Source organism: Crocuta crocuta, unplaced genomic scaffold, assembly GCF_008692635.1.
Source record: "Crocuta crocuta isolate KB4526 unplaced genomic scaffold, BGI_CrCroc_1.0 scaffold131, whole genome shotgun sequence".
In the NCBI taxonomy this organism is placed as follows: Eukaryota; Metazoa; Chordata; class Mammalia; order Carnivora; family Hyaenidae; genus Crocuta; species Crocuta crocuta.
The window spans coordinates 7,621,820-7,645,225 of NW_027528977.1; the positions used below are offsets into that span (position 1 = coordinate 7,621,820).

A 23,406-nucleotide genomic window follows, 5' to 3' on the forward strand; every position below is an offset into this window, starting at 1 on the left:
TGCAAACATTCAGGAACATGAAATAAAACAGGTACAGAATGAGTAAACATATGGGGCATCTCAGCACAGAAATGGACACTATAAAAAATACCCTAATGGACATTTTAGAATTGAAAAGTACATTGTATCACATTAAAAATTCATAGGCTTAAGAGTGGATTAGAGGCCACAGAAGAAGGAGTCCATGAAGTTGAGGACAAATCAATAGATGTGATCCAATTTGAAGAATAGAAAAACAACTGGTAAAAAGGAGCAGAGCCTCTGTAATCTGTGGGAAACTATCAGGAACGCTACTCTACATGTAATATATGTCCCAGAAGGAGAGGAGAGAAACAATTGGGCAGAAAAAAAAGTTTAGAGGAACAATAGGTGAGCATTTTCCAGATTTGTTAACGAGCATTGCAGATTCAAGATGCTTATTGAGCAGCAAGCATAATAAATGAAAAGAAAACCAAACCTAGGCATATAGTCAAAAGCCAGAAACCAAAGGTAAAGATAAAATCTTTAAAGCAACCAAAGATGACATGATATATGCAGGGAACAGTGATATGAATTATGGCTAGTATCACCAGAAAAAAATGAAAGTCCGAAGACAGTAGAATACTTTTAGATTCCTACACACACACACACACACACACACACACAGAACCTGTCAGCCCAGAATTTGATATCTAGTAAAAACACATCTCTCAAAAATGACAGTAAAATAAAGACATTTTAAAATAAATGAACACTGAACAAATCTATTATCAGTGCACATGAACCACAATTAATGCTAAATAAATTTCTTTGGACTGAAGGAAAATAATACAAGATGGAAATTATGATTTATAGGAAGAAATGAAGACCATTAGAAATAGAAGAATATAGGTGATAGGCAATGAAAATATTCTTTTTCATTCTTCTTTAATATCTTTTAAAACATCTAATTATTTGAAGAAAAGTAAAATCATTGTAGAAGTAAAATATATGATAACAGTAGCCCAAAGGATAGGGCAGGAAGGGAAGTGCTAAATGGAATTACTGTGTGGAGGTTTTTATATTTTACAGTATTAAGCAGACTATAAGCAGACTATAATAATATATACTGTAATACTGAGAGCAACCATTAAGAAAAAATAAAACAATAAGGTATACCTTAAAGGCCAAGTGAAGTATAAAATAGAAAAAGTGTACTACTAAATTCAAAAGAGGAAGAAAGTATAGAAAAAAATGACAAAGAGCAAATGAAACAAATAGCAATATGGATGACTTAAACCAACCATATCAGTAATAATATTTATTGTAAATGAACTAACCACACGAATTAAAAGGCAAAACCCAAAGAATCCAATTTAAGAATGAACAGAGGAACCGAATAGACACTTTTCCCAAGAAGACATCCAAATGGTTAACAGGTACATGAAAAGATGCTCAACATCACTAATCATCAGGGAGATGCGAATCAAAACCATGACGTGATATCACCTCATACCTGTCAGAATTGCTGTCATCAAGAAGACAAGAGACAAGTGTTGGTGAGGATGTGGAGAAAAAGGAAGGAACCCTTATACACTGTTGGTGGTAATGTAAATTGATGCAGCCATTACAGTAAACAGTATGAGGTTCCTTGAAAAATTAAAAATAGCATTCCCATGTGGTCCACCAATCCCACCTCTGGGTATATATACAAAGAAAACAAAATCAGGATCTTGAAGCGATATCTGCACTCCCATATTCATTGTAGCATTGTTCATAGTCAACAAGATATGGAAGCAACTTAAATGTTCATCAACAGTTGAATGGATAAAGATGTTTATGTATGTATGCATGTATATATGTATGTATGTGGCCATGAGAGAGAAGGGCATCCTGCCATCCTGCCTCAAGATGGACCTTGAGGGCATTATGCTAAGTGAAATAAGTCAGACAGAGAAAGATATATATACTGTATATATCACTTCTATGTGGAAACTAAAAAAGCTGAACTCAAAGAAACAGAGTAGAATGGTAATTGCCAGAAGCTGGGGAAATGGTCAGAGGTTACAACCTTCCACTTATAAGAGGAGTAACTTCTGGGTATCTAACATACAGCTCCGTGATTATATTTACAACATTATATACTTGAAAGTTGCTAAGAGAGTAAATCTTAAATATTCTCACCACAGAAAAGAAATGGTAATTATGTGAGGTGATGGAGGTTTTGAGCTAACCCTACTGTGTTCATTGTTTCACAATATGTAAGTGTATCAAATCAACATCTGATACACCTTAAACTTATTCAATGTTATATGTCAATTATATCTCAATAAAGCTGGAAAAAATAAATTATGGCAAATAGTATACAAAAACAATAGTATATATTGCATATTGAAATTATTAAGATTAAGTGAAAGTGTGAAAGTTAGATTAAATGGATATATAAGTATAGTAGACATATTGTAGTAGATGATATGGAATAGAAGGGAATGGGTCTGGGAATGGAGGAAAGGTAAAAAAAAGAAGAGCCGTAGCTGTCCTCAGAATGTATGGTGGCATTAAACAGTTGATTGGAAATTCAGTTTCATGTGTGCTACATGTATGCACATACATTCATTCAAGCAGAAAAGAAAAATAATCAAAGTCTTCATAAGGCATTTGGTTAATTGATTCAAATGGCTAACATGTGAGGCAGTAAATATTTTTTTTTAACGTTTATTTGAGAGAGAGAGACAGAGACAGAGACAGAGCGTGAGCAGTGGAGGGGCAGAAAGAGAGGGAGACACAGAGTCGGAAACAGCCTCAGAGACTGATGCGAGGCTTGACCCTGTGAGTGAGATCATGATCTGAGCTGAAGTCAAATGCTCAACTGACTGAGCCACCCAGGCACCCAGAGGTAGTAAATATTTTAAAGCAAACAAAGGGAAGGACTGATAAGAGTATCAAGACCTTTTATATCCACAGTATTTATTGTCACATTGCCTTTTTTTTCTTTTTTCTTTTCTTTTTTTTTTTTTTTTTGGTCACATTACTTTCTGATTGCGAACAAATACTTAGGCAACCTGGTAATTTGAAGCTGTTTTTTGTTTATTTTTTTTGTAGTTAAGTCTATGGCCATACCACCCTGAATGCGTCTGATCTCATCTGTCTTATTGTAGTTAAAATTAGACACTTGGATTCCAAAGTTCAACCTCTTACTTTATCTTATGGCAGGGGTTTTGTTAAATTGTTGTAACTAAAGGCATCTTATTTAAGCCAGTCCTTGTGGAGATCCAGGACTAGGAACAAAGTCACACTAGGTGCTGTCAGGCAGCAAATGAAAGAAATTGTTAACTAGGCAAGCAGGGGTGTGAGTAACTGTATGCTCACCAAGTACAGAATATAACAGTTCATGCTTTGAGTTGGTGATCAGAAGTGAAGAGTTAAGCACTTACCAGTGTAGATCCTGAAGAAGGGGGTATAGGCCAGGAATTAGACATAAAAGACTGAGTATAGAGCAAGCTAAAATCGGGTTGAAACAACAAATGAGACTCTGTCAAGGAGACAATTATGAGAGTCCAGATAAGGCCCCAAGTAGGAATATGGGTCATGGCCCTAATAACTGAAGTGGAGTGCTTGCCCTTGCCCCCTGCAGAATTTAGCAAGAAAAGGGAGAGTGTAGTTGTGGATAGACTCTGAAATTCTGAACCCAACCTTATTAAAATGTTGTGCCTCAAGCACTTCTTTAAAATCTGGGGTTTACTGTCATTCCTTGACATGATATTTTTGAGAGTTACTTCAGGACTGTAAAATTTAACTGACTTGGAAAACCTGCAGATCTAATAACAACTTACTAATTCTAAAGGTTAGCCATTCTTCAAGTTGTAGCTTGAAAATGCCAAATCAGTAATTAAATCATTTCAGCAGTTTTTTCCTCCTGTTCTTTGTTGATTTAAGGTTCACATTTTATTTTTGTCTTTGGTGACTGAGAACATCTTGAAACATTTAAGTATTGAAGAACATTGAGGGGTTCTTCAGGGACGCAGAAAGAAACAATGAAAACCTGTCACTGGAATGGGGCAGGATGTGTGCTGACATTAAACATTTAGGGACTTTGACTCTTTCAGGCTCCTGTTCCTGAATATGACTCTACTTTCACCCCCAAGAAGAATCCATTTTGAGGTTATAACCAGTATTCTTTCACAACTCATCTAATCTAAAAAAAAAATCAATGAAAAGAACAGGCTTGTTAAATAATAGCAAGTCAATCATGTAGAAGAAATACAATGACATATAGAGGTGCACATATTATGTTTTCAATGTATGATTGACAATTCTTATAAATCACAGCCTTGTTCCTCAGCCTTTCCCTAATGAGCATTAGGAGGATCTTTCCTGCATGCACATACACATATTGAAAATTAAAAAAAATTTTAAATCAAATGCAAAAACAAATGGAACAAGAAATCAATGCATTGAAATGTTTAAAAATGATTAAGATTTTGACATAACTATTAGAAAAACAGTCAACATTAGAAAAAGAGAAGATTCTTTGGTTCCATTTCAAGACCCATAACATTAACAACAACAAAAAAAAACTCCTAGCTTATGAGGCTTAAGACACTTGACAAAGATCATTTTACATGGCTATGAAGCATGCCATTAACGGAGACCCTTCTGGAGCCATGCAACAGTGTCAACAGCCCCTCTAGACTTCTCTGTTTTAAGATTCTGTATCTGAAGTTTTCTTGCATTTCCAAAGAGCAAGTTGTCAGTTTGATGGCAAGAGAAGCCAAGTCTCTGTTGAAGACAAGCTTCAACCTCAAAATCACAAATGTCCCACCAAGTTCTCCCCTAGAAAGCCAATCACTGATTTATAGCCTTCCTTACTGGGAGAATGCCTGTGATTCCAAATCATTGTAACATTATGCATTTTCATCCTAATTCTCTAAAACTTACTGAAACATGATTTCTTTCTAGAATTATATGAACACATTTTAAGCTAATCGTTTAATTTTAGCAAAGAAAATAGGTTATACTTTAGAGAAATTACTTAAATGTTATTTTCCTATAAATTTATTTCACCTGTTCTGTTCTTTTTACTTAATCATTCCATCCTCTAAAAAAAGTCATTCCTAAAATTACAACTATGTGAAGTTATAGATATGTTAACTAATCTTATTGTAGTAATTATTTTACATTATGTACATATATCTAATTATTACATTGTATACCTTAAATTTACACACCATTATATGTCCATTACCTAGCCAAATGGAGTCTCTTAGTGGATTCCTCATATACAAAATAGTAAAAAATTAAAATTAAAAAATTTTTAGGTTATTTCTAGCATATTTGTGTCCTGAGGTTGATCAGTGAAGAATGTATTTTGTTAAAAATTTTTGGAAGACTTTTGCTAAGACAGTGATTTATAGACTGAAATTATTGACAGGTTAATTTAATGTGATAAGGAAATTAAGGAATGGGTTATATGTAATGTATATCTTTTACATGAATTTTAGAGTATATTAATTTTTCAAATGGTATAAAAATGGATTTAAAATATTCCATTTTCTTCAGTGTTTGCAAATCACTTTCCCTTGAATTTATTTTCTTTCCTTTTTTAAAAAATTTTTCATCAGTTACCATTAAATAAACATAGACTAAATTAAATGTTATGGGCTACATTTTGGTAATTTTTAAAAAAATCTTACCTTTAAACAATATGGTTTTCTTGGGAAGATTTTTCACTGTATTTTTATCAAGGTATAATTACATATAGTAAGTTTCACCTATTTTATTGTACAACTCTACCTGCATTTTCACAAATGTATATAGTCTAACCACCACCACAAGCAAGATGTACAAGTTTCATCATGCTAAAAAATTCTCCTATACTCATTTGTAGTCAGTCCCTCCCTCACTGAGAGCTAATCTATTTTCTGTCTTTGCAAGAATATTATATAAATGGAGTAACACAGTATATAGTCTTTTAAACCTGGCTTCTTTCACTTAGGATATTAGAGAGTCAACCAAGTTGCTGGGTGCACACTAGTTTGTTCCTTTTTATTTCTGGATAGTATTCCCCTATATGGATGTGTCACAGATTGTTAATCCATTTCTCTGTTGCGGGATATTGGAGTTGTTGACAGTGTTTGGTGGTTAAAATAAGCCGCCAGAAAGATTTGTTTTCAAGTTTGTGAGTGAACATAGCTTTCATCTAACTTGGGCAAACACCTAAGAGTGAGATGGATGGATTGTACGGTATTCTTAATTTTATAAGAAGCTGCCAACCTGTTTTCCAAAGTGGCGGTACCATTTTGCATTCCCTCCAGTAGTGTATAGGTGTTAGTTGCTCTGCATTTTTGCCAGCCCATGCTACCCACACTCTCTCTTTTCTTTCCATTAGGTATATAGTTGTATCTCATGGTGGTTTTAATTTTCATTTCTGTAATGACTAATGATGTTGAGCATCTTTCTCCGTGCTGTTTGCCACCGATACATTTTCTTTGGTGAAGTGAGGTAAATGTTAAAATCTTTGGTTAATTTTTAAAATCCATTATTTTTTATTGGTGGTCTTTGAGTTTCTTTGTAATTCTAAGTACAAGTCCTTTATCCGATACAGTGATTTGTAAAAATTTTCTTCCTGCCCCTAGCTTTCAAAGAGCAGACATTTTTAATTTAAATTAAGTTCAGTTTATTTATTTGTGTATTTATTCTTTTATTATTGTGCTTTGGTTTTGTATGTAAGAAATCATTGCCTAACCGAAGGTCACAAAATTTTCTTCCATGTTTATTTTTTTTTTTGCCAAGTTTTAGAATTCTAAGTTTTATATTTATATCTGTGCTCCGTTTTGAGAAAGTTTTGGTAGAGTGTGAGTTTGGATAAAGGTTTTTATTTTTGTTTTGCTTATTTGATGCTTTTGAGTATCTAGCTGTTCCAGCACAATTTATGTCGGAAAGAATGCCCTTTCTCCACTGAATTGCCTTCTTACCTTTGTTAGAAACCAACAGGCCCTAAACAGTTTATAACTGTTTCTGGATTCTTTTTTTCATTCCATTCTTTTCCATGTTTATTCTTTCTCCAACACTGCTTTCTTGATTACTGTAGCTTTATACTAAGTCTGGAAATCAAGTATGTGAATCTTCTTCTAACTTTGAAGAAAATGTGTATTCTGCTGTTTTTGTATAGTTTTCTCTTAATGACAGTTTAGGTTAGTTAATAATTTTCATGCCTTGGTGCTCCTGGGTGGCTTAGTTGGTTAAATGTCCGACTCTTGATTTTGGCTCAGGTCATGATCTCACTGATTCATGAGATCTCACCCTGAAGCATGGAGCCTGCTTGGGATTCTCTTGTCTCCCTCTCTCTCTGTTCCTCCCCGGCACACACACACACACACACACACACACACACACACTCTCTCTGTCTTTCTTTCAAAATAAACATTTTAATAATAATAATTTAAAAATAATGTTCATGTCTTCTATCCTTAGTGTTAATTTGTCTACCTTTTATATCAATTGCTTGGATGCTGTGTTGAAGTCTCCAATTGTATTTGTGGATTTGTCTCTTTCTCCTTTCAGTTCCATCAGTTTTTGTCACATGTACTTTGAAGTGCTGTTGTTAGGTGCATACAGTACACATTTATGTTTATTATGTCATGCTGGGAAATTGACCCCTTCATAATTAACTTATGTCTATCTTCATACCTACTCTTCTGAAGTCTGGCTGACATGATATTGGTATAGCTATCTCCGCTTTCTTTTGATGAGTGTTTGCAGAGTATCTCTTCTATAATTTTATTTTTAACATATATATGCCTTTATAGTTAAATGAGTTTGTTGTACACAGCATATAGTTTGATGTTGGTTTTTCAATCCACTCTGATGATCTTTGATTTTAATTAATGTGTTTATAAAGTTTATATTTATTTCAATCACTAATATGATTAGGTTAAAATCCACCATATTTTTAGCTGCTTTATTTTTTAATCTTTTATTTTGTTTCTTCCTCTCTCACATTTCATTTTTGATGATTCCATTTTAGCTTCATTATTGATTCTTTTTTCTTTACTGATTTTTAAAATTATTTTATTCATTATCCTTGGTTATACAATATACATTTTTAATTAATTAGAGTCTACCTTTAAATAGTTTCATAATACTTAAAATGTAGTATAAGACTCAACAGTATTGTCCTAATTTATTCCCCTGTTCCATGTGCTATTGTCATCGCATTTTACTTTTCGTATGCTATAAACACAACTCACTGTCAATAGTTTTGCTTTAGATAGTTATCTTTTATTTTTTTATTTTTATTTTTTAAATATTTTTATTTATTTCTNCAGGCGCCCCTGATAGTTATCTTTTAGGCAATTAAAAATAAAGTTGAATTTTATATTTACTTCTACTTATTCTGTTTCTAAAACCCTTTATTTCTTTGTGTATATGTTATGTCTTACCAAAGTTTTAAAAAATGTGTTGAAATTTCTCTTCTCTATTAGCACATACACCACCAGTTCCTGACTTTTCCTGACGCTCTTAAAAATGGATTGTGAATGGGCAGTTAGGAACATGTTTGATTTTTATACTTTGTGCTTACTCAGAATTTCAGAACCATAGGATTAACTATGTCATAAGAGGTCCCTTTAACCTAATTTTCTTTCTTTTTTTTTTTTTTCAAAGTTTTATTTATTTCTAGGCGAGAGAGAGAGACAGCATGAGCAGGGGAGGGTCAGAGAGAGAGGGAGACACAGACTCTGAAACAGGCTCCAGGCCCGGAGCTGGCAGTCAGCACAGAGCCTGACGCGGGGCTCGAACCCATGAACCGTGAGATCATGACCTAAGCAAAAGTCGGACGCTTAACCGACTAAGCCACCCAGGCGCCCCGTTTTAACCTAATTTTCAAAGCGTGACATTTACTTCAACTGACCTTATTTTAAAATTTATCAGAAGTTCTCTTTCTGAGGTTGTAACTTCAGCCTGCTTGATCTATGAGCTTCTTTTGTCTCTATTTCATTGTCTTCCTCTCATGTGTGGAGAGGGAACATGAGGATCACACTGTCTGCTTTTTAATATTCTCTTTTTAGTTTATATGTATCTTTCATGTATGAAGATAGTTATTGAGTCCTTTCTTGCCATTCCCCTATATAGATAAAACACATTCTGTACTTCTTGAGTTTTTTATAGAGAGATCTTCTTTTTCTCTACATGTCTTTGGCCAATATCTATACTATTTGCTCCTGAATATCTCACATAATTATTTTTGTTAGGGCATATATAAATAAGTGGTAGTGGTATTCACCAAGATGAAAGAACCAGAATCTCTGTGAGACTAATGTTGGCCCTGGGAGAATGCCAGGGCACTAAATGAATTGTTGGAAATTCACAGGATCCTCTGTTCCCTTGCCAAGTAGTGCACACCGTCCTGACCCTCATAGCCTGGTACTGAAGCTGAACCCTTTCCCTGGTGCCTAATGGCTAATTTTACTTCAGACACATATGTCTAGGAAAGTTCAGGGACTTTGAATGAATTTGATGGCTGTTCTCTAAAACCTACGTTCAGGTAGTATTGATTCAATGTTCAGGTTTTTCTACCCTGACAAAAGCTATATGTTCAGGTAGCAAAAGCATTCAGTATGCCTAGGCTCAGGTATTACAGAGCCTACTGAATGGAGCAGCCCTGGGCATGTTATTTGTATAGGGATGGGCCAAGAGGAAAAGAACAGACTAGAAAACCTAGAATTTTTCTGAGCAAACTGTAGTTGTGAGAAAAAAAAATACTCTCAGCAGTTTGGCTGGTCCTATAGAATAACTTTTAAAAAACACTTGTCAGTTATGAGGGTAATTGCAAGAAATAATTATTTTCAAGCTTTCCCCTTGATTTCATGTCCAGAGCATAACATTTTCTTTTTGTCTTTTTCCCCCTCAAGGGGTGCTACATCCATTGTGTACAGATGCAAACAGAAGGGGACCCAGAAGCCTTATGCTCTCAAAGTGTTAAAGAAAACAGTAAGTTTATTTCATTATATAACAGCATCTCTAAGGGATCTGTGACCAGGAGAACTCAGGAACCCTGATTTACAGGACAAAGAGGCCAGAGAATTGCTGTGTGCAGCTAACTCATTTGAATCTTGATTATGAGAGTGCAGACAAATCTGTTGTTTTCCAGTGGAAACTGTGTGCCTCTTTGAAAGCACCTGGATCTCAGATTGGATGTGCTTGTGGGGAGAAGTGTGGTAATAAAAAGGATTTAGAGCTGGGAGGTAGAAGTTGCTTTGTATACCATATTTTTATTATGTCTATATTATATGTGTGTGTGTGTGTATATATATACATATTCATATATGTATATATATAATCTCCAATCATGAAAAGCTTGCTGTTTAAAAATACCTAAGTGAAACACAAATAGATGTATTTGTGAAAGGAGTCGTCAGCTTCTAAGTTGATTTTCAGATGTTGGGTTTGTTTTGATGAGTTGCAACCAGATTTATGCTATTGTTTTGGGGATTGAGCCTGCTCATTTAAGAAGTTTCTATTTGAACAAGAAGGAAGGATTGTGTTTTCATATTGCTTCTTTTTGCCATATACTTGTAGGTGAGCTGAGGGGGCAAAAGTACTTAGATTCATCTCTAGTGAGAATGAAATGCAGCAGATAAGAGTTCATGATGAAGATGGCAGCATCTAACACTAACTCATGGTAGTCTCTGCACCCTAGAGAGTATTTGTCACTATAATGCCCTAATGGCACTCTCTGTCCCTAAGGAATTTCCCCTCATAGAACCACAAAAACACAACATACTCTTTTATAACACATTCTTCTTTTCTCAAATTCTATGTGAACACATACGTGAAATATATATACTTCTGAAAACCCAGCTGTAAAGTATGCTGAGGAGAGAAATATCATAAATTTTTGTAGTCAAGTAATTCCTCTTTTAGGCCAAGGGATTTTTTTTCTGAAGGCAGCTTAATATCACCAGCTGTTTATGTATATTGTCTGGCACAGGAAATTTTAGAATCTTATATAGTGAAGAAGTGAATAATGGCATGGGATTTTTTCAATTGAGTTGAAGTAGAATGACATTTTGAAACAATCTGTTAGAACCTATAGTCACAGCAAAATAACAGAGAGTCTCATTGAAGAATAATTTAATAATCTAAATGGCAATTACTATTATACACCCTATAGTCTGGATTTCCTATTTGGTGTAGGCAATGATTTAAGTTATTCCAGAATGTAAAGGAATCTTTTGATTGTTAAGTTTTGGAATTTTCTCTTAAGTCAATTCCTTATAGTCATAAAATTTATTTGAATTAGGATTGTTAAAATTTTATGAAATGAACTTCCTTTTAAATATCTACTTTCTATGAAAATAAATTGACATGCTTTAGCGGTAGTCACACAGGAAATGTTTTTGGACTTGGTTGTATCCTATCCTGTTGATTAAAAAAATTGTCAGTAAAATTTGTAAGCAGTTATTTTATTTTCATAGTTGACAAAACTCTGAAAAGGACTAGGTGTTTGAATGTGTAGGAAAAGAAACACTCAAAAGTGATGTGTGAGTGCTCAGAATTCCAAAGGACAAAGGGCTGGTTTAGAAAATACTGGTTTATGTCAAAAAAATCTTTGAATGAATTGGAACAAGAGACAGGCAAAGACATTTGGTGAGTTTGTGACTCATTCACTGGGAAACTAAAGCTCTGGTTTGCCCTCGCTGTCTTCTCTTCTCCACCTCTGTTGTGGAAACATCTTCCTCAGAAGACAGGCAGGAAGAAATGTGGACGAGAACCAAGTGTCAGATGGAGCTGCAGAGCGATGCTGGAAGGCAGATGTTGTCAGACACAGTTACTGCTGTGCCAAATGGAACGAGAGAAAATCCCCTGGGGAATCCCAAGTATTGAACGTGAATTGGATGGAATCTCCAGCATTGTCTCCTGGAATAAACCATGCACAGAGATGTGTAAACGAGACAAATAGCGGGCAAAATCTCAAAAAGCAATTGCCTCCAGTGTTTAATTTCGTATAGGTCATGAAGATACAACTTCCTTATCTAAATAAAATAAATTAATGAAGCCTAAGAATCTATTTAGAAAAGAAAAGCAATGCAGGGAAAATAAAGAATTTTCCTAGTGAATTCAGTTAAAGATCTTTTAGGGAAAAGGGGGCTTTAGGGAGACCTGAGTGGCTCAGTCAGCTAAGCACCTGACTTTGGCTCTGGTCATGATTTCGTGGTTTGTGAATTCTAGCCCCACATCGAGCTCTGTGCTGACAGGTCAGAGCCTGGAGCCTGCTTTAGATTCTGTGTCTTCCTCTCTCTCTGCCCTTTCACCACTCATGCACACTTTCTCTCTCAAAAATAAATAAACATTAAAGGAAAAGAAAAGGGAGCTTTAGAAAACTTGAATTATGTATGTAATCTGTTTATTAGATTGAGCCACATGAAACTGCCTCTATTAAATCATTTTTTCTTTACCTACAAAAATGGTAATTTTAAGGCACCTGGGGGGCTCAGTTGGTTGAGCATCCGATTGTTGATTTTAGCTTAGGTCATGATCCCAGGATTGTAGGATTGAGCCCCTTGTCAGGTTCAATGCTGAGTGTGGTTTCTGTTTAAGATTCTTTCTCTCTCTCTCTCTCTCTCTCTCTCTCTTTCTCTCTCCCTTTCTTCCCACCCTTTGCCCCTACCCCCTATAAAATTAAAATAAAATTTAATGGTAATTTTGTATGGTTCAACTAATAACTTCGGGACCACTCTACCGCTTCACTTATAAGTTTGGCAGGTCCTCATTTTATGACTGGACCTAAACTTAAAAGGTCTGAAAGACTGTCTTCGTGTCTACTTATCCATCATCTGTTATCAGCTATATGTAAGAATTTCCTGGATCTGGTATAATAAATCACCACAAACTAGGAGGCTGAAAACAATGGAAATGTATTCTCTTACAGTTCTGAGGCGAGAAGTCTGAAATCAAGGTTTTGGCAGGGTTGACTCTTCCTGAGGGCACCGAGGGAGAATTTGTTCCATGCCTCTCTCCTTGCTTCTGGTGACAGAAACCTGACTTGCGATGTGCCACTCTGATCTCTGCCTCCGTTGGTACATGGCCATCTTCCCCCTATGTGTCTCCATCTCATCTTCCCTTTGTGCATTGTCTCTGTTCAAATTTTCCTCTTACAAAGACACCATCCCTACTGGATTAGAAGCTAGCCCTGCTTCACTATGACCTCATCCCATTTACTACTTATATCTACAACATCCCACTTTCCAAATCAGGTCATGTTCAGAAGTGCTGGTGGTTAGGACTTCAACATGTCTTTTTTGGGGGAGGCACAATTCTGCCCATTATATGATCTGTAAGAGAATACTTCTAAGGTGAATTTTAAAATATACCATTCAATATTTTATCTGAAGATGAGTGAAACTTATATCACGTTCAAGAAAGTTACTAAACCTAAGAAAACTCATCCAGGTTATAGGTGACTAAATTCACATATGAACATTTTTAAATCCAAAAACGATTTCCCATTTTTTTTTACAGTTAATTATTTGATGATGGTTATCCTCTTTCCTAGGATCTGTTTAAATACTTTTTCAAGACAGTTTACCCAGATTTTATTTTGTGGCAATATTATGTACCTTCCTCATAGCTTAATATTTGGGGGAGGATTTATTTTACATTGACAATAAGAGACTTACTCCCAGTTCATTGCTGAGAATCCATTAGGCACTTACATGTCTGGGTGATAGACAATAACTCTAATTTACCCATAGGAAGACAGACTAAAACACCAGCCCTTCTGGAGAAATCCAATCTCTTTGGTGGTCAGGTACAGGACAGACTTAATACTGATAATAAACCTAAAGTGAATTGTCGTGTTTAGGCCATTGGGTATTTTAACAAATAAAATATCCTTATGGGAAATTAACATATAATTATAATAAAAATATTTTTAATCACCATATATTTTATATATGGATATAATACCATGCACTTTTTATATAGATAACTACATTTCATAGAAATAATATACATTAAAATACATATTGGGAAACCTGGGTGGCTCAGTCGGTTGAGCGTCTGACTTCAGCTCAGGTCATGATCTCGTGGTTAGTGAGTTCAGACCCACATCAGGCTCTGTGTTGACACCTCAGGGCCTGGAGCCTGCTTTGGATTCTGTGTCTCCCTCTCTCTTTTCCTCTGCCCCAGTTGTGCTCTGTCTCTGTCTTTGTCTCTCTCTAAAATAAATAAAAACATTAAAAATTTTTTAAAAAAAACTATCAACCAAGGCAATGTCTGCAACTTACTTTCACATAGTTAAACAACAAAAGAGTATGTGTGAGTATGTGTGTGTACATATGGAAGAGAAAGAAAATATGGAAAAATCAACAATTATTGAATTTAGGAGAGTATACTAGCATCCATGCTGGTATTTCAACATTTTAGTGTATACGAAAATTGCCATAACCAAAAATTTGGGTTAAAACATACTTCAACATTGAGATCCTATTTTTCATACCTTAGCATTTCTTCTGCCCATTCAAAAAGCATTTTTAAATCCTGCAGTTTCTAAATGTTGTAATGAACATCAGTGACTCTCTCTATTTTAGATGTATTGAAGTGCCAGAAAATAGAATATTATAGTTGAATCAACTTTATACTCTACTGAAAAACCTGGACATTTCCAGAAACAATATCCATTCATCTCATCCTGTGATTAATAAGGAGAAAGCTTTCAGGACGGTAAGAGGAAAGAAGGGAGAGAAATGAATCAAAAGTCTTTTGTGGTCATATATTTGTTAAATTGTTTTTCACTTAGCATTAGTAGTCCTTGTACTGAAGTTGTCATCAAATCTCTATGAGTGGCATCCATACTTTCCTCTTGAGAAAAAGGTGGACTGTTTTGTAAATGTTTTATTTTGAAACAGTTACAGGTTCACAATCAGTGTCATAATTTAATGCCCATAAGTACTTTATCACCTTGCATATAAGAACTAATTTACTTACAGATATCAGTGGAACTTTTACTGTGAAATTTGTAAAACACGAGGGTGAAGGAAACAAGTCTGTTTTTCTTTCTTCATGGATGAGCCCTTCATCATCTTCATTTTGGGGGATATTTAGAAGAAATTGAAGTAGAGAAGAAAGATTTTCTAAGCTGCTTCCTCAGATTAACAACTTTGGGGTATTAAAGGATTCTGACAGATACAGCTATTAGGACAACCAGTGATTTACAAGATAGAACCTTTTTACTGATATAATATGACTTTTGAATATGCTGAACTTAAAACTGCATAAAATGAGAAAAATAGATTCAAGAAAGTGTTAAAATTTGAATAGATTAAGCAGATGGAACCTTCAGTTTGGACTGAATTTTGCTGAGTTAGATGGAATCACAACTTTTGAAGAATGGCATAGTGATAACATAGTTACTATTTCAGGAGGGAGTCACATGCTTTACCTTTCTTCCTTAGGAGTACACGCCTCAGGGTATATCTAAATAATGACACTTCAGCCCTATCAGTATGGCTTATAGTCAACAAGAGCTGATTGAGATTTAAGAAAATTATGCTCCCCAATCATTTATAGTGTCCCTGGAATTTTAGAGACAAATATTTGAATTCTAGATTCAGGTGATATTTCTAGCTGTGTGGCTGAGCTCTTAGAAGAGATTGCATTCAGCTTACTGTTAAAATCCATGCCCTTTCTTGAAATACCCAGTACTGAGTCTAAGAATTAATATCAGCCTATAAATTCAGAATTTATGAGTTTGAGAGCCAATCTCAGCATGTCAGTTCAGAACGCATAAGTGTTCTGATTTTCCTTACAAATGGCTCTGCAGCTGTGGATTGTGATTATGGGCTCTGGAGCCAGACAGATGGAGTTCAAGATCCCTTCTGCCACTTACTGCTTATGTGGCTTTACAACAAATGATATAAATCTCTCAATCTCCGTTTCTTCATCTGTAAAATGGCTTTAAGAACATCTAGCTCATGGTGTTCTAGTGAAGATTAAAATGAGAATTTGTGTAAAATATTTCTCAACACCCAGGAAGCTTGTAAAAAATGGGAACATTAGTCTTATTATTAATTATGAGTCCACACAGATATTTTGTATTATGATACTACCAGTTCATTCTATGCAATTCTAGTGTTCTCATTACTTTCATTTAATGTAATGAGCAGTAAGCAGTACCAGACACACTGTGCAATTCTGTATGAATAAGATTAATTATATTGTTTTTGGAGTGCTTTTAAAATTTCTGCTAAAAGGGGGTGTATATGTTATTACCATCATCAATCAAATTTAACATGACACTAAATAAAGATTTATGATCCTAAGACCTCCTACTTAGACACATCTTGGATGCTCACAATTGCCAGATTTAGAATGCTTTCAACGTTATGGCTGTATCCTGGCTCTTACCATTGGAGCAGTGTGGCTAGATCTATAATGAAGAAGCTATTACAGGTCTGAGTTTTGTCATATTTTAGTTATGATAATGTAAAGTTACCTATAAATTTCTGTAAAGGTTTTTCTTGAATAATTTTACTATAGAATGCCTTTATCTTTTACAAAATTTCCATGAGTGTAAAAAGATGAAAGAGGCTTGTTACCCTCTTCTCATTTAGTTGAAGAACCACACACTGATTTGCTAATCATTCTGTGAGTTAGTTTTTAATGTCTATTCATTTTTCCTTATATTCTTATGAGTTAACCATTGGAGTATATAAATAAGATGTTGTAGGAGAATTTGAAAGGTTACTCTGTATTAAACTGTAGAATACACACAGGCCTCCTCCCAAATTTTTGGTAAGTGACACTTCAGGACATCTTCATTGCAGGAGATTTCTGTGTTCCTCCATTCTAAAATAGAGTTAATACCATTTATATCACTTGATAAACTGAAGATTACCTGCTTTTGTCTCTTTCAACCTAGCCTTTGGGAATGCAGAAAACTGACCATGGGCCATTCATTTTCCATGTGCTATGATATACACAAGAGAGATGTTTGAGTCAATCTGAGTTAAAGATAGGCATCTCTTAAATGCTGCCATAGCCAGTTTTAACCACTCATGAATATCCTCTAAAAGTGAAGTCACAGTCACCTTTGGTCAGTGATGGAGAGGAAGATAATAAATCACCAGCTCAAATAGACTTTTTGGGCCCAATTGAGGTCTCCAAACACATTAAGGAAAGTAGCTTGCAGATAACAACCTGTGTCAAGTGAAGTGAAACTTCTTCAAGCATTCTGTCAGTTGAAACCTACTGATTTTCATAGGAACTATTAAGCCAGGTTTCCTGGAATAGGAACAGGGATATTTCTATTCAGTTTGTGGCAGGTATATGTCTACAAGAGAAAAGAGGTAGTGGGGTAGAATGTTAAAATCTTGGCCTGATTTGTATGCTTTCCCATTTAGAGATCCACTTGGAAATCTGAACATTCTTGGAGAGAATTAGTTGTTGTAGTGTGATTTGTTTTCTTTTTTGATAGAAACGCTGTGGGAATCTGTCACAATTCAGCTTCTGATCAATTCTCTCATTATATTGATCTCTCACCAGGGTATTTTGTTGCCTTTTGAAAAGTAAACACCATAATTCAGACAAGGAGCTGCAAAGTGTGGTGGGAGATGAGAGAGAAAAAGAGACTGAGAATATAGGCGTGTCCCCGCATGCTGTTGCCTGAAAGAAAACACATTTTTTCATGACGCCATTCACTCAGGCTATCACATTTAAGCCTCTAGTACTTGTGTAGGTAGTGGGCGGCTGGATCTGAAGTGATCTTCTTCCTTTACGTGGACTCTATGAAGCAGAAAAAAGAGATGTGTAGGTAGCCACAACAGAGGAAATCTTACAGGAAGAGCTTATGTTGCCATTCCATGGTAGAAGAAAGAGACTAAAAACTTCTCAGAGAGCTGAATGGGAAAGGCCATGTAACCAAAGGAGAAGTGCTGGGAGCAGGGAAGTTGACAGAAGCCAAGATCTGAAGATCAGAGCAGGGACTAGTGCCCAATGGGCCACAACCTGAGAGCTCAGAGAGCCGGCTGGAAGACAGTCTACCAGCCTCAGAACAAACTTGGGATTTGTAGCTTGCAGAGAAGGGGAGAAGCTATAATATTAATGTTAACAGGGAAAACCATTTCAATAAATTTTGATTTTTATATTTGCTGGAGGCCCGCTCCCACTAGTCCAGGGGTCCCTAAAGAATGGACGGTGTCGGCAAGAGAGAGTGAGAGAGCCACAAGAATCTTTCTGATCACCAGGCAGGCATCTCTTCCCTGTCAGTTTTCGTGCCTTTATTTATACGTCAAACGTTAACATGGCATTTTTACAAGGGATGGTTCTCTGTGATAAGGTGTTTTGGAAAATGTACAGAAACAGGTTTTACAGAAGTATTCTTGCAGAACTATCCCAATTATAGTGAGGCTGAGTAAGAAAATAACAGGGTGTTCTTAGTGAAAAACAGGATAACATACGCATTTCGATAATGCTAAGATTAAGTCATAGGTTAAGTTGTAGATACTCTTATCCATCCTCATCACAGCTACCAGTAAGAAGGGAAGGTGTTTGTAGAATGTAGGCCTTCGGGAAGGGACTGCTATACATCACCAGTTAGCAAAGGTATATATAGTAACTTATGTTCTACCCTTATCTGTTCCTTCTCTTTAAGTTAGGCTCTTTGTCTCTGGGCAAGACTTAATTGTCCAGTTATATTCCGTATGGCACTGGAGAGCCAACTGTACCTTTAAAGAGTTTAGCTCATTTCCAATACACAGAAAAGCCTCTTCAAGTGCATTTACCTTTGTGTCTAGTTTTTTGTCTCTGATTTCTTGAATAGCTAGGGCATGAGAAACACTTTTGGTTAGTTGATTTACATGTTGAGCTGTATGACCCTCTTAGACTAACACAACGGTAGAAACAGAATTGTACACGTAAAGGTCAGTCTTTTATGAGTAAGGGTCATTAGCCTGTTCATAACTCAAGGGAAGTATCAAGGAAAACAGGACCTGCTAGAGACATGATGTCTGTTCCTATAATCATAAAATAAGTAGTTCCCACAATAAGTTCCTTCACAAGGTGCTGTCATCATACCAGGGCCAGAATAAGGGAGCAAGTCACTTCCACTAACAATCAACAAGGTACTTGGAGGTCTTGGTCAAGCAAAAATAATTGAGTGGGGTTGGATATCGTTGATCATCTGACGGCANGATTTACATGTTGAGCTGTATGACCCTCTTAGACTAACACAACGGTAGAAACAGAATTGTACACGTAAAGGTCAGTCTTTTATGAGTAAGGGTCATTAGCCTGTTCATAACTCAAGGGAAGTATCAAGGAAAACAGGACCTGCTAGAGACATGATGTCTGTTCCTATAATCATAAAATAAGTAGTTCCCACAATAAGTTCCTTCACAAGGTGCTGTCATCATACCAGGGCCAGAATAAGGGAGCAAGTCACTTCCACTAACAATCAACAAGGTACTTGGAGGTCTTGGTCAAGCAAAAATAATTGAGTGGGGTTGGATATCGTTGATCATCTGACGGCAAGAGCCTTGCAAACTTGCCTTAACCTCACAAGGAGCTTTCTCGACTAGTGGGCTCAGAATGGTTCCCAACATATATTTATGGGAGCACATTGACTGATGGTCAAAGCCAACTAGACAATAGAAGAGAGGGGAGAAAGACAGCAAAAAAAACACAACAAAACCAAGTCATAGACTCCAAAACCATTAATCTGTTAAAAAAGAGGAAATAAATGACTATGCACAGAGGATATTAGTTAGAGGGATTCAAATAATTTTCAGTATTGAATTAGCTTTCAACTACTTTTTTAAAGTAAGCATTCTTAAATCAGCATATGTCACTTCAGCAGTTTTAACAGTAAAGGAGCACAATGCCAATAAGAACATTTAACTATTAAATATATGTGGCCCTTTCACTTGTTACCACAAAGCACCCCATGGGAGTATCTTTTGGGAGTTTTAGAAAAGAGATATGTCCAAAGTATACAATAGCATATAGAATTTGAACCCAGGGCTTTTGAGTCCCAAATCTGAGTCTTTTCTATTTATACCAGCTAGGTCTTGATAGAAAAAAGACAAAAAAGGTAGGAGTGATCATGGTCCAGATCTGAGACTGAAACTAGATATTACTAAGCTGATAAAGGATGAAAAAGCTTTTCCTGACACAGACACAGAGAAACTGAGTGCATTTCTTTTTTTCTTCTTCTTCTTTTTTTTTTTTTTTAACATTTATTGTTGAGAGACAGAACACGAGCAGGGGAGGGGCAGAGAGAGGGAGACACAGAATATGAAGAAGGCTCTAGGTTCTGAGCTGTCAGCACAGAGCCAGATTCAGGGCTTGAACTCACAAACCTCGAGATCATGACCTGAGCCAAAGTCAGACGCTTAACCGACTGAGCCACCCAAGCACTCCATGAGAAACTGAGTGCATTTCTAAGTCATATTGTGAAACAAAGGTAAATAATACTCTCTCTGTACAGAGAACACAAACAACATATTTATTTTCCAAATGCTGTTAAAAGCTTAGTTTGATGAGTCTCAGCACACAATATCCAGTAACAAATGAAAGAAGAATCAATGGGGAATGGAGTGTGTAGTATGCAAACTGCATACTTTGCTTGGTGTGAATCTCTTTGCTCTTTGTCTTAATGGTAGATGGGATACAGTGACCTGGGGTGTGGCTGTGTGTAGGGAACTCCAGTTTCTTCTCTGCTGCAAAGATAAATTCATATTTAACTCTACCCCAGAAATCTGAAAAAGGTATCAAATAGTTTGTTATATCTACAGTGCCTTGCCTTGCCCCAGCCACAACATACCAAGCTGTCACTGGGAGGATTTTTTTTTCTGAGATTTAAGGATAAGAATAGTGTAGAACTATTTTTCCATAATAACATCAGGACACATTTGGGTGTTGTGATCAACACATAATAACATCAGGACACATCTGGGTATTGTGATCAACCCTGTGTTGCATACATACAACCCTGTGGGGCATACATAATAAACTTCTATAAACTCTGAATGCTTTTTTTCACGGATAAAGCAGATCCAAGATTACCATCCTCATCCTTTAAACTGTGACATTTTTATAAAGGGAAATGTGGAAGAATGTCAGAATTTACCTACTACATTTATAGTAGTAAATCTGCGAAAAAAAATTGAAGTACCCTCTATTTTCTATGACAATTAAAATTCTTCCTGAGACTGGTGCCCCTGGATACCTGGGGTAAAGGTACTTAAAATTTCCAGTCCAATATATCTTATTTTTTCTCACTTAAGAGTCTCTTTTCGTTTAGAAGTTTCTTTAGGGTAAATATTTAGTGTAAGTTTATCTGTCTCAGAGCTCTTTCTCCCCTGTCCTATTCTTTCCATGCTTGCTTAAGTACCCCATGAGAGCGTAGTCTCTACAGCAAGGGTGAAGTACCCATGCACCACAGCATTCATCACCTGCTGACTGCACTGAACACCTGACTAGGTGAGGGCATCTGTGGCTGTAGACAGCTGGGATACATCATAGAGTCGAATAATGGTCAAACATTCAGAGATAGGAGCAGACACGCCAGGCAGCACAAAATCAGATACCAGCCCAGTGCATGGATCATGGGCCCCTTTCCACTGCCTTCTCTGAAGCTGACAGTCCCAGAAGGTATCAGAGAGGGAGCAGTGCTAGGACATTATCATGGAATGTTGTGCATGTCTACCCAATTACTCGTGCATGGGACCTTTAAACCCTGAGCCACTTGACCTAGAAAAGACTTAAGGACAAGCTAATGGGAGTACATGGAAGATGTGCACATCACTCTAAAAAAAAGATGTGGAGAAGAACTGAGCTGATACACTTTAGCTTCTGATTTCTGGAAGCATTTGATCTCTTTGGGAAAGTGAAGCTTTGGGGTTAACTCCTGTTAAGATGTCTCCTCTGCAAGGGAGACAAATCCAGAGGAACAATACTGCCCTGGAGCAACATCAACAATGGAATGTTTTTCAAACCTTAAATCATTAAGATTTCTACTCCCTCTGGGGTGTTCCAGTGGCTCGGTCAGTTAAGCATCCGATTCTTGGTTTCCTGTCAGGACATGATCTCATGGTTTCCTTGGTTCAAGCCCCACCTCAGCCCCCTCCACACTGACAGTGCAGAGCATACTTGGAATTCTGTCTCCTTCTCTCTCTGCCCCTCCCCCACTTGCACTGTCTTTGTGTCTCTTGAAATAAATAAACTTAAAATTTTTTTTTGTTTTTACAAATAGTTTATTGTCAAGTTGGTTTCCATATAACACCCAGTGCTCATCCCCACAAGTGCCCTCCTCCGTGCCCATCACCCCCCTTCCCCTCTCCCCCACCCCTATCAGCCCTCAATTTGTTCTCAGTATTCAAGAGTCTATCACGGTTTGCCTCTCTCCCTCTCCCCCACTGTTTTTCCCCTTCTTCTCCCCCATGGTCCTCCGTTAAGTTCCTCCTAATCCTCCTATACGTGCAAACATATGGTAGCTGTCCTTCTCTGCCTGACTTGTTTAGCTCAGCATAACACCCTCAAGTTCCATCCAGGTTGCTACACATGACCAGATTTCATTCTTTCTCATTGTCATGTAGTGTTCCATCATATAGATAAACCACATCTTCTTGATCCATTTCTCTGTTGATGGACACTTAGGCTCTTTCCATGTTTTGGCTGTTGTTGAGAGTGCTGCTGTGAAATTGGGGTACATATGCCCCTATGCATCAGCACTCTTGTATAAGGGCCCACTTTCTTGATGGCCCACAGTCAATAGTAAAATAATTGTTGATTCCTAAGGCAAAGGATGGTGTAAAGAAAATTAAAGCATCATGAACAAGTGTTATAAAGCAGGCAATTCAAACGCCAGCATCTATAGTCTCCTGATTTGTTCATTTTAGCCACTCTGACTGGCGTGAGGTGGTATCTCAGTGTAGTTATTTGCATTTCCCCGATGATGAGGGACACTGAGCATCGTTTCATGTGTCTGTTGGCCATCTGGATGTCCTCTTTGGAGAAGTGTCTGTTCATGTCTTCTGCGCATTTCTTCTCTGGATTGTTTGTTTTTCGGGTGTGGAGTTTGGTGAGTTCCTTATAGATTTTGGATATTAGCCCTTTATCTGATATATCATTTGCAACTCTCTTTTTCCATTCTGTCGGTTGCTTATTAGTTTTGATTATTGTTTCCCTTGCCTTGCAGAGCTTTTTATCTTGATAAGGTCCCAATAGTTNTGGTCTATGTATGTGTCTGTTTTTGTGCCAGTACCATACTGTCTTGATGATGTCAGCGTTGTAGTAGAGGCTGAAGTCTTGAATTGTGATGACTCCTGTTTTGGGTTTCTTCTTCAATATTATGTTGGCTATTCGGGGTCTTTTGTGGTTCCATACAAATTTGAGGATAGTTTGTTCTAGTTTTGAGAAGAATGCTGGTGCAATTTTGATTGGGATTGC

The 23,406-nt window shown here is 36.5% G+C and overlaps 1 protein-coding gene across 3 annotated transcripts in view; it reads left to right on the forward strand.

Moving 5' to 3' along the window:
- CAMK4 (calcium/calmodulin dependent protein kinase IV) overlaps positions 1–23,406 on the forward strand; it is a 211,375-nt gene that overhangs the window by 92,612 nt on the left and 95,357 nt on the right. For 2 of the 3 annotated variants that reach the window (XM_077757172.1, XM_077757174.1), the window contains exon 2: positions 9,870–9,948. In XM_077757172.1, coding sequence (XP_077613298.1) covers positions 9,870–9,948 — 79 coding nt within the window. Of the gene's footprint in view, positions 1–9,869; positions 9,949–14,611; positions 14,683–23,406 lie in introns of those variants that run through there. The other variant, XM_077757175.1, reaches the window with a different exon arrangement.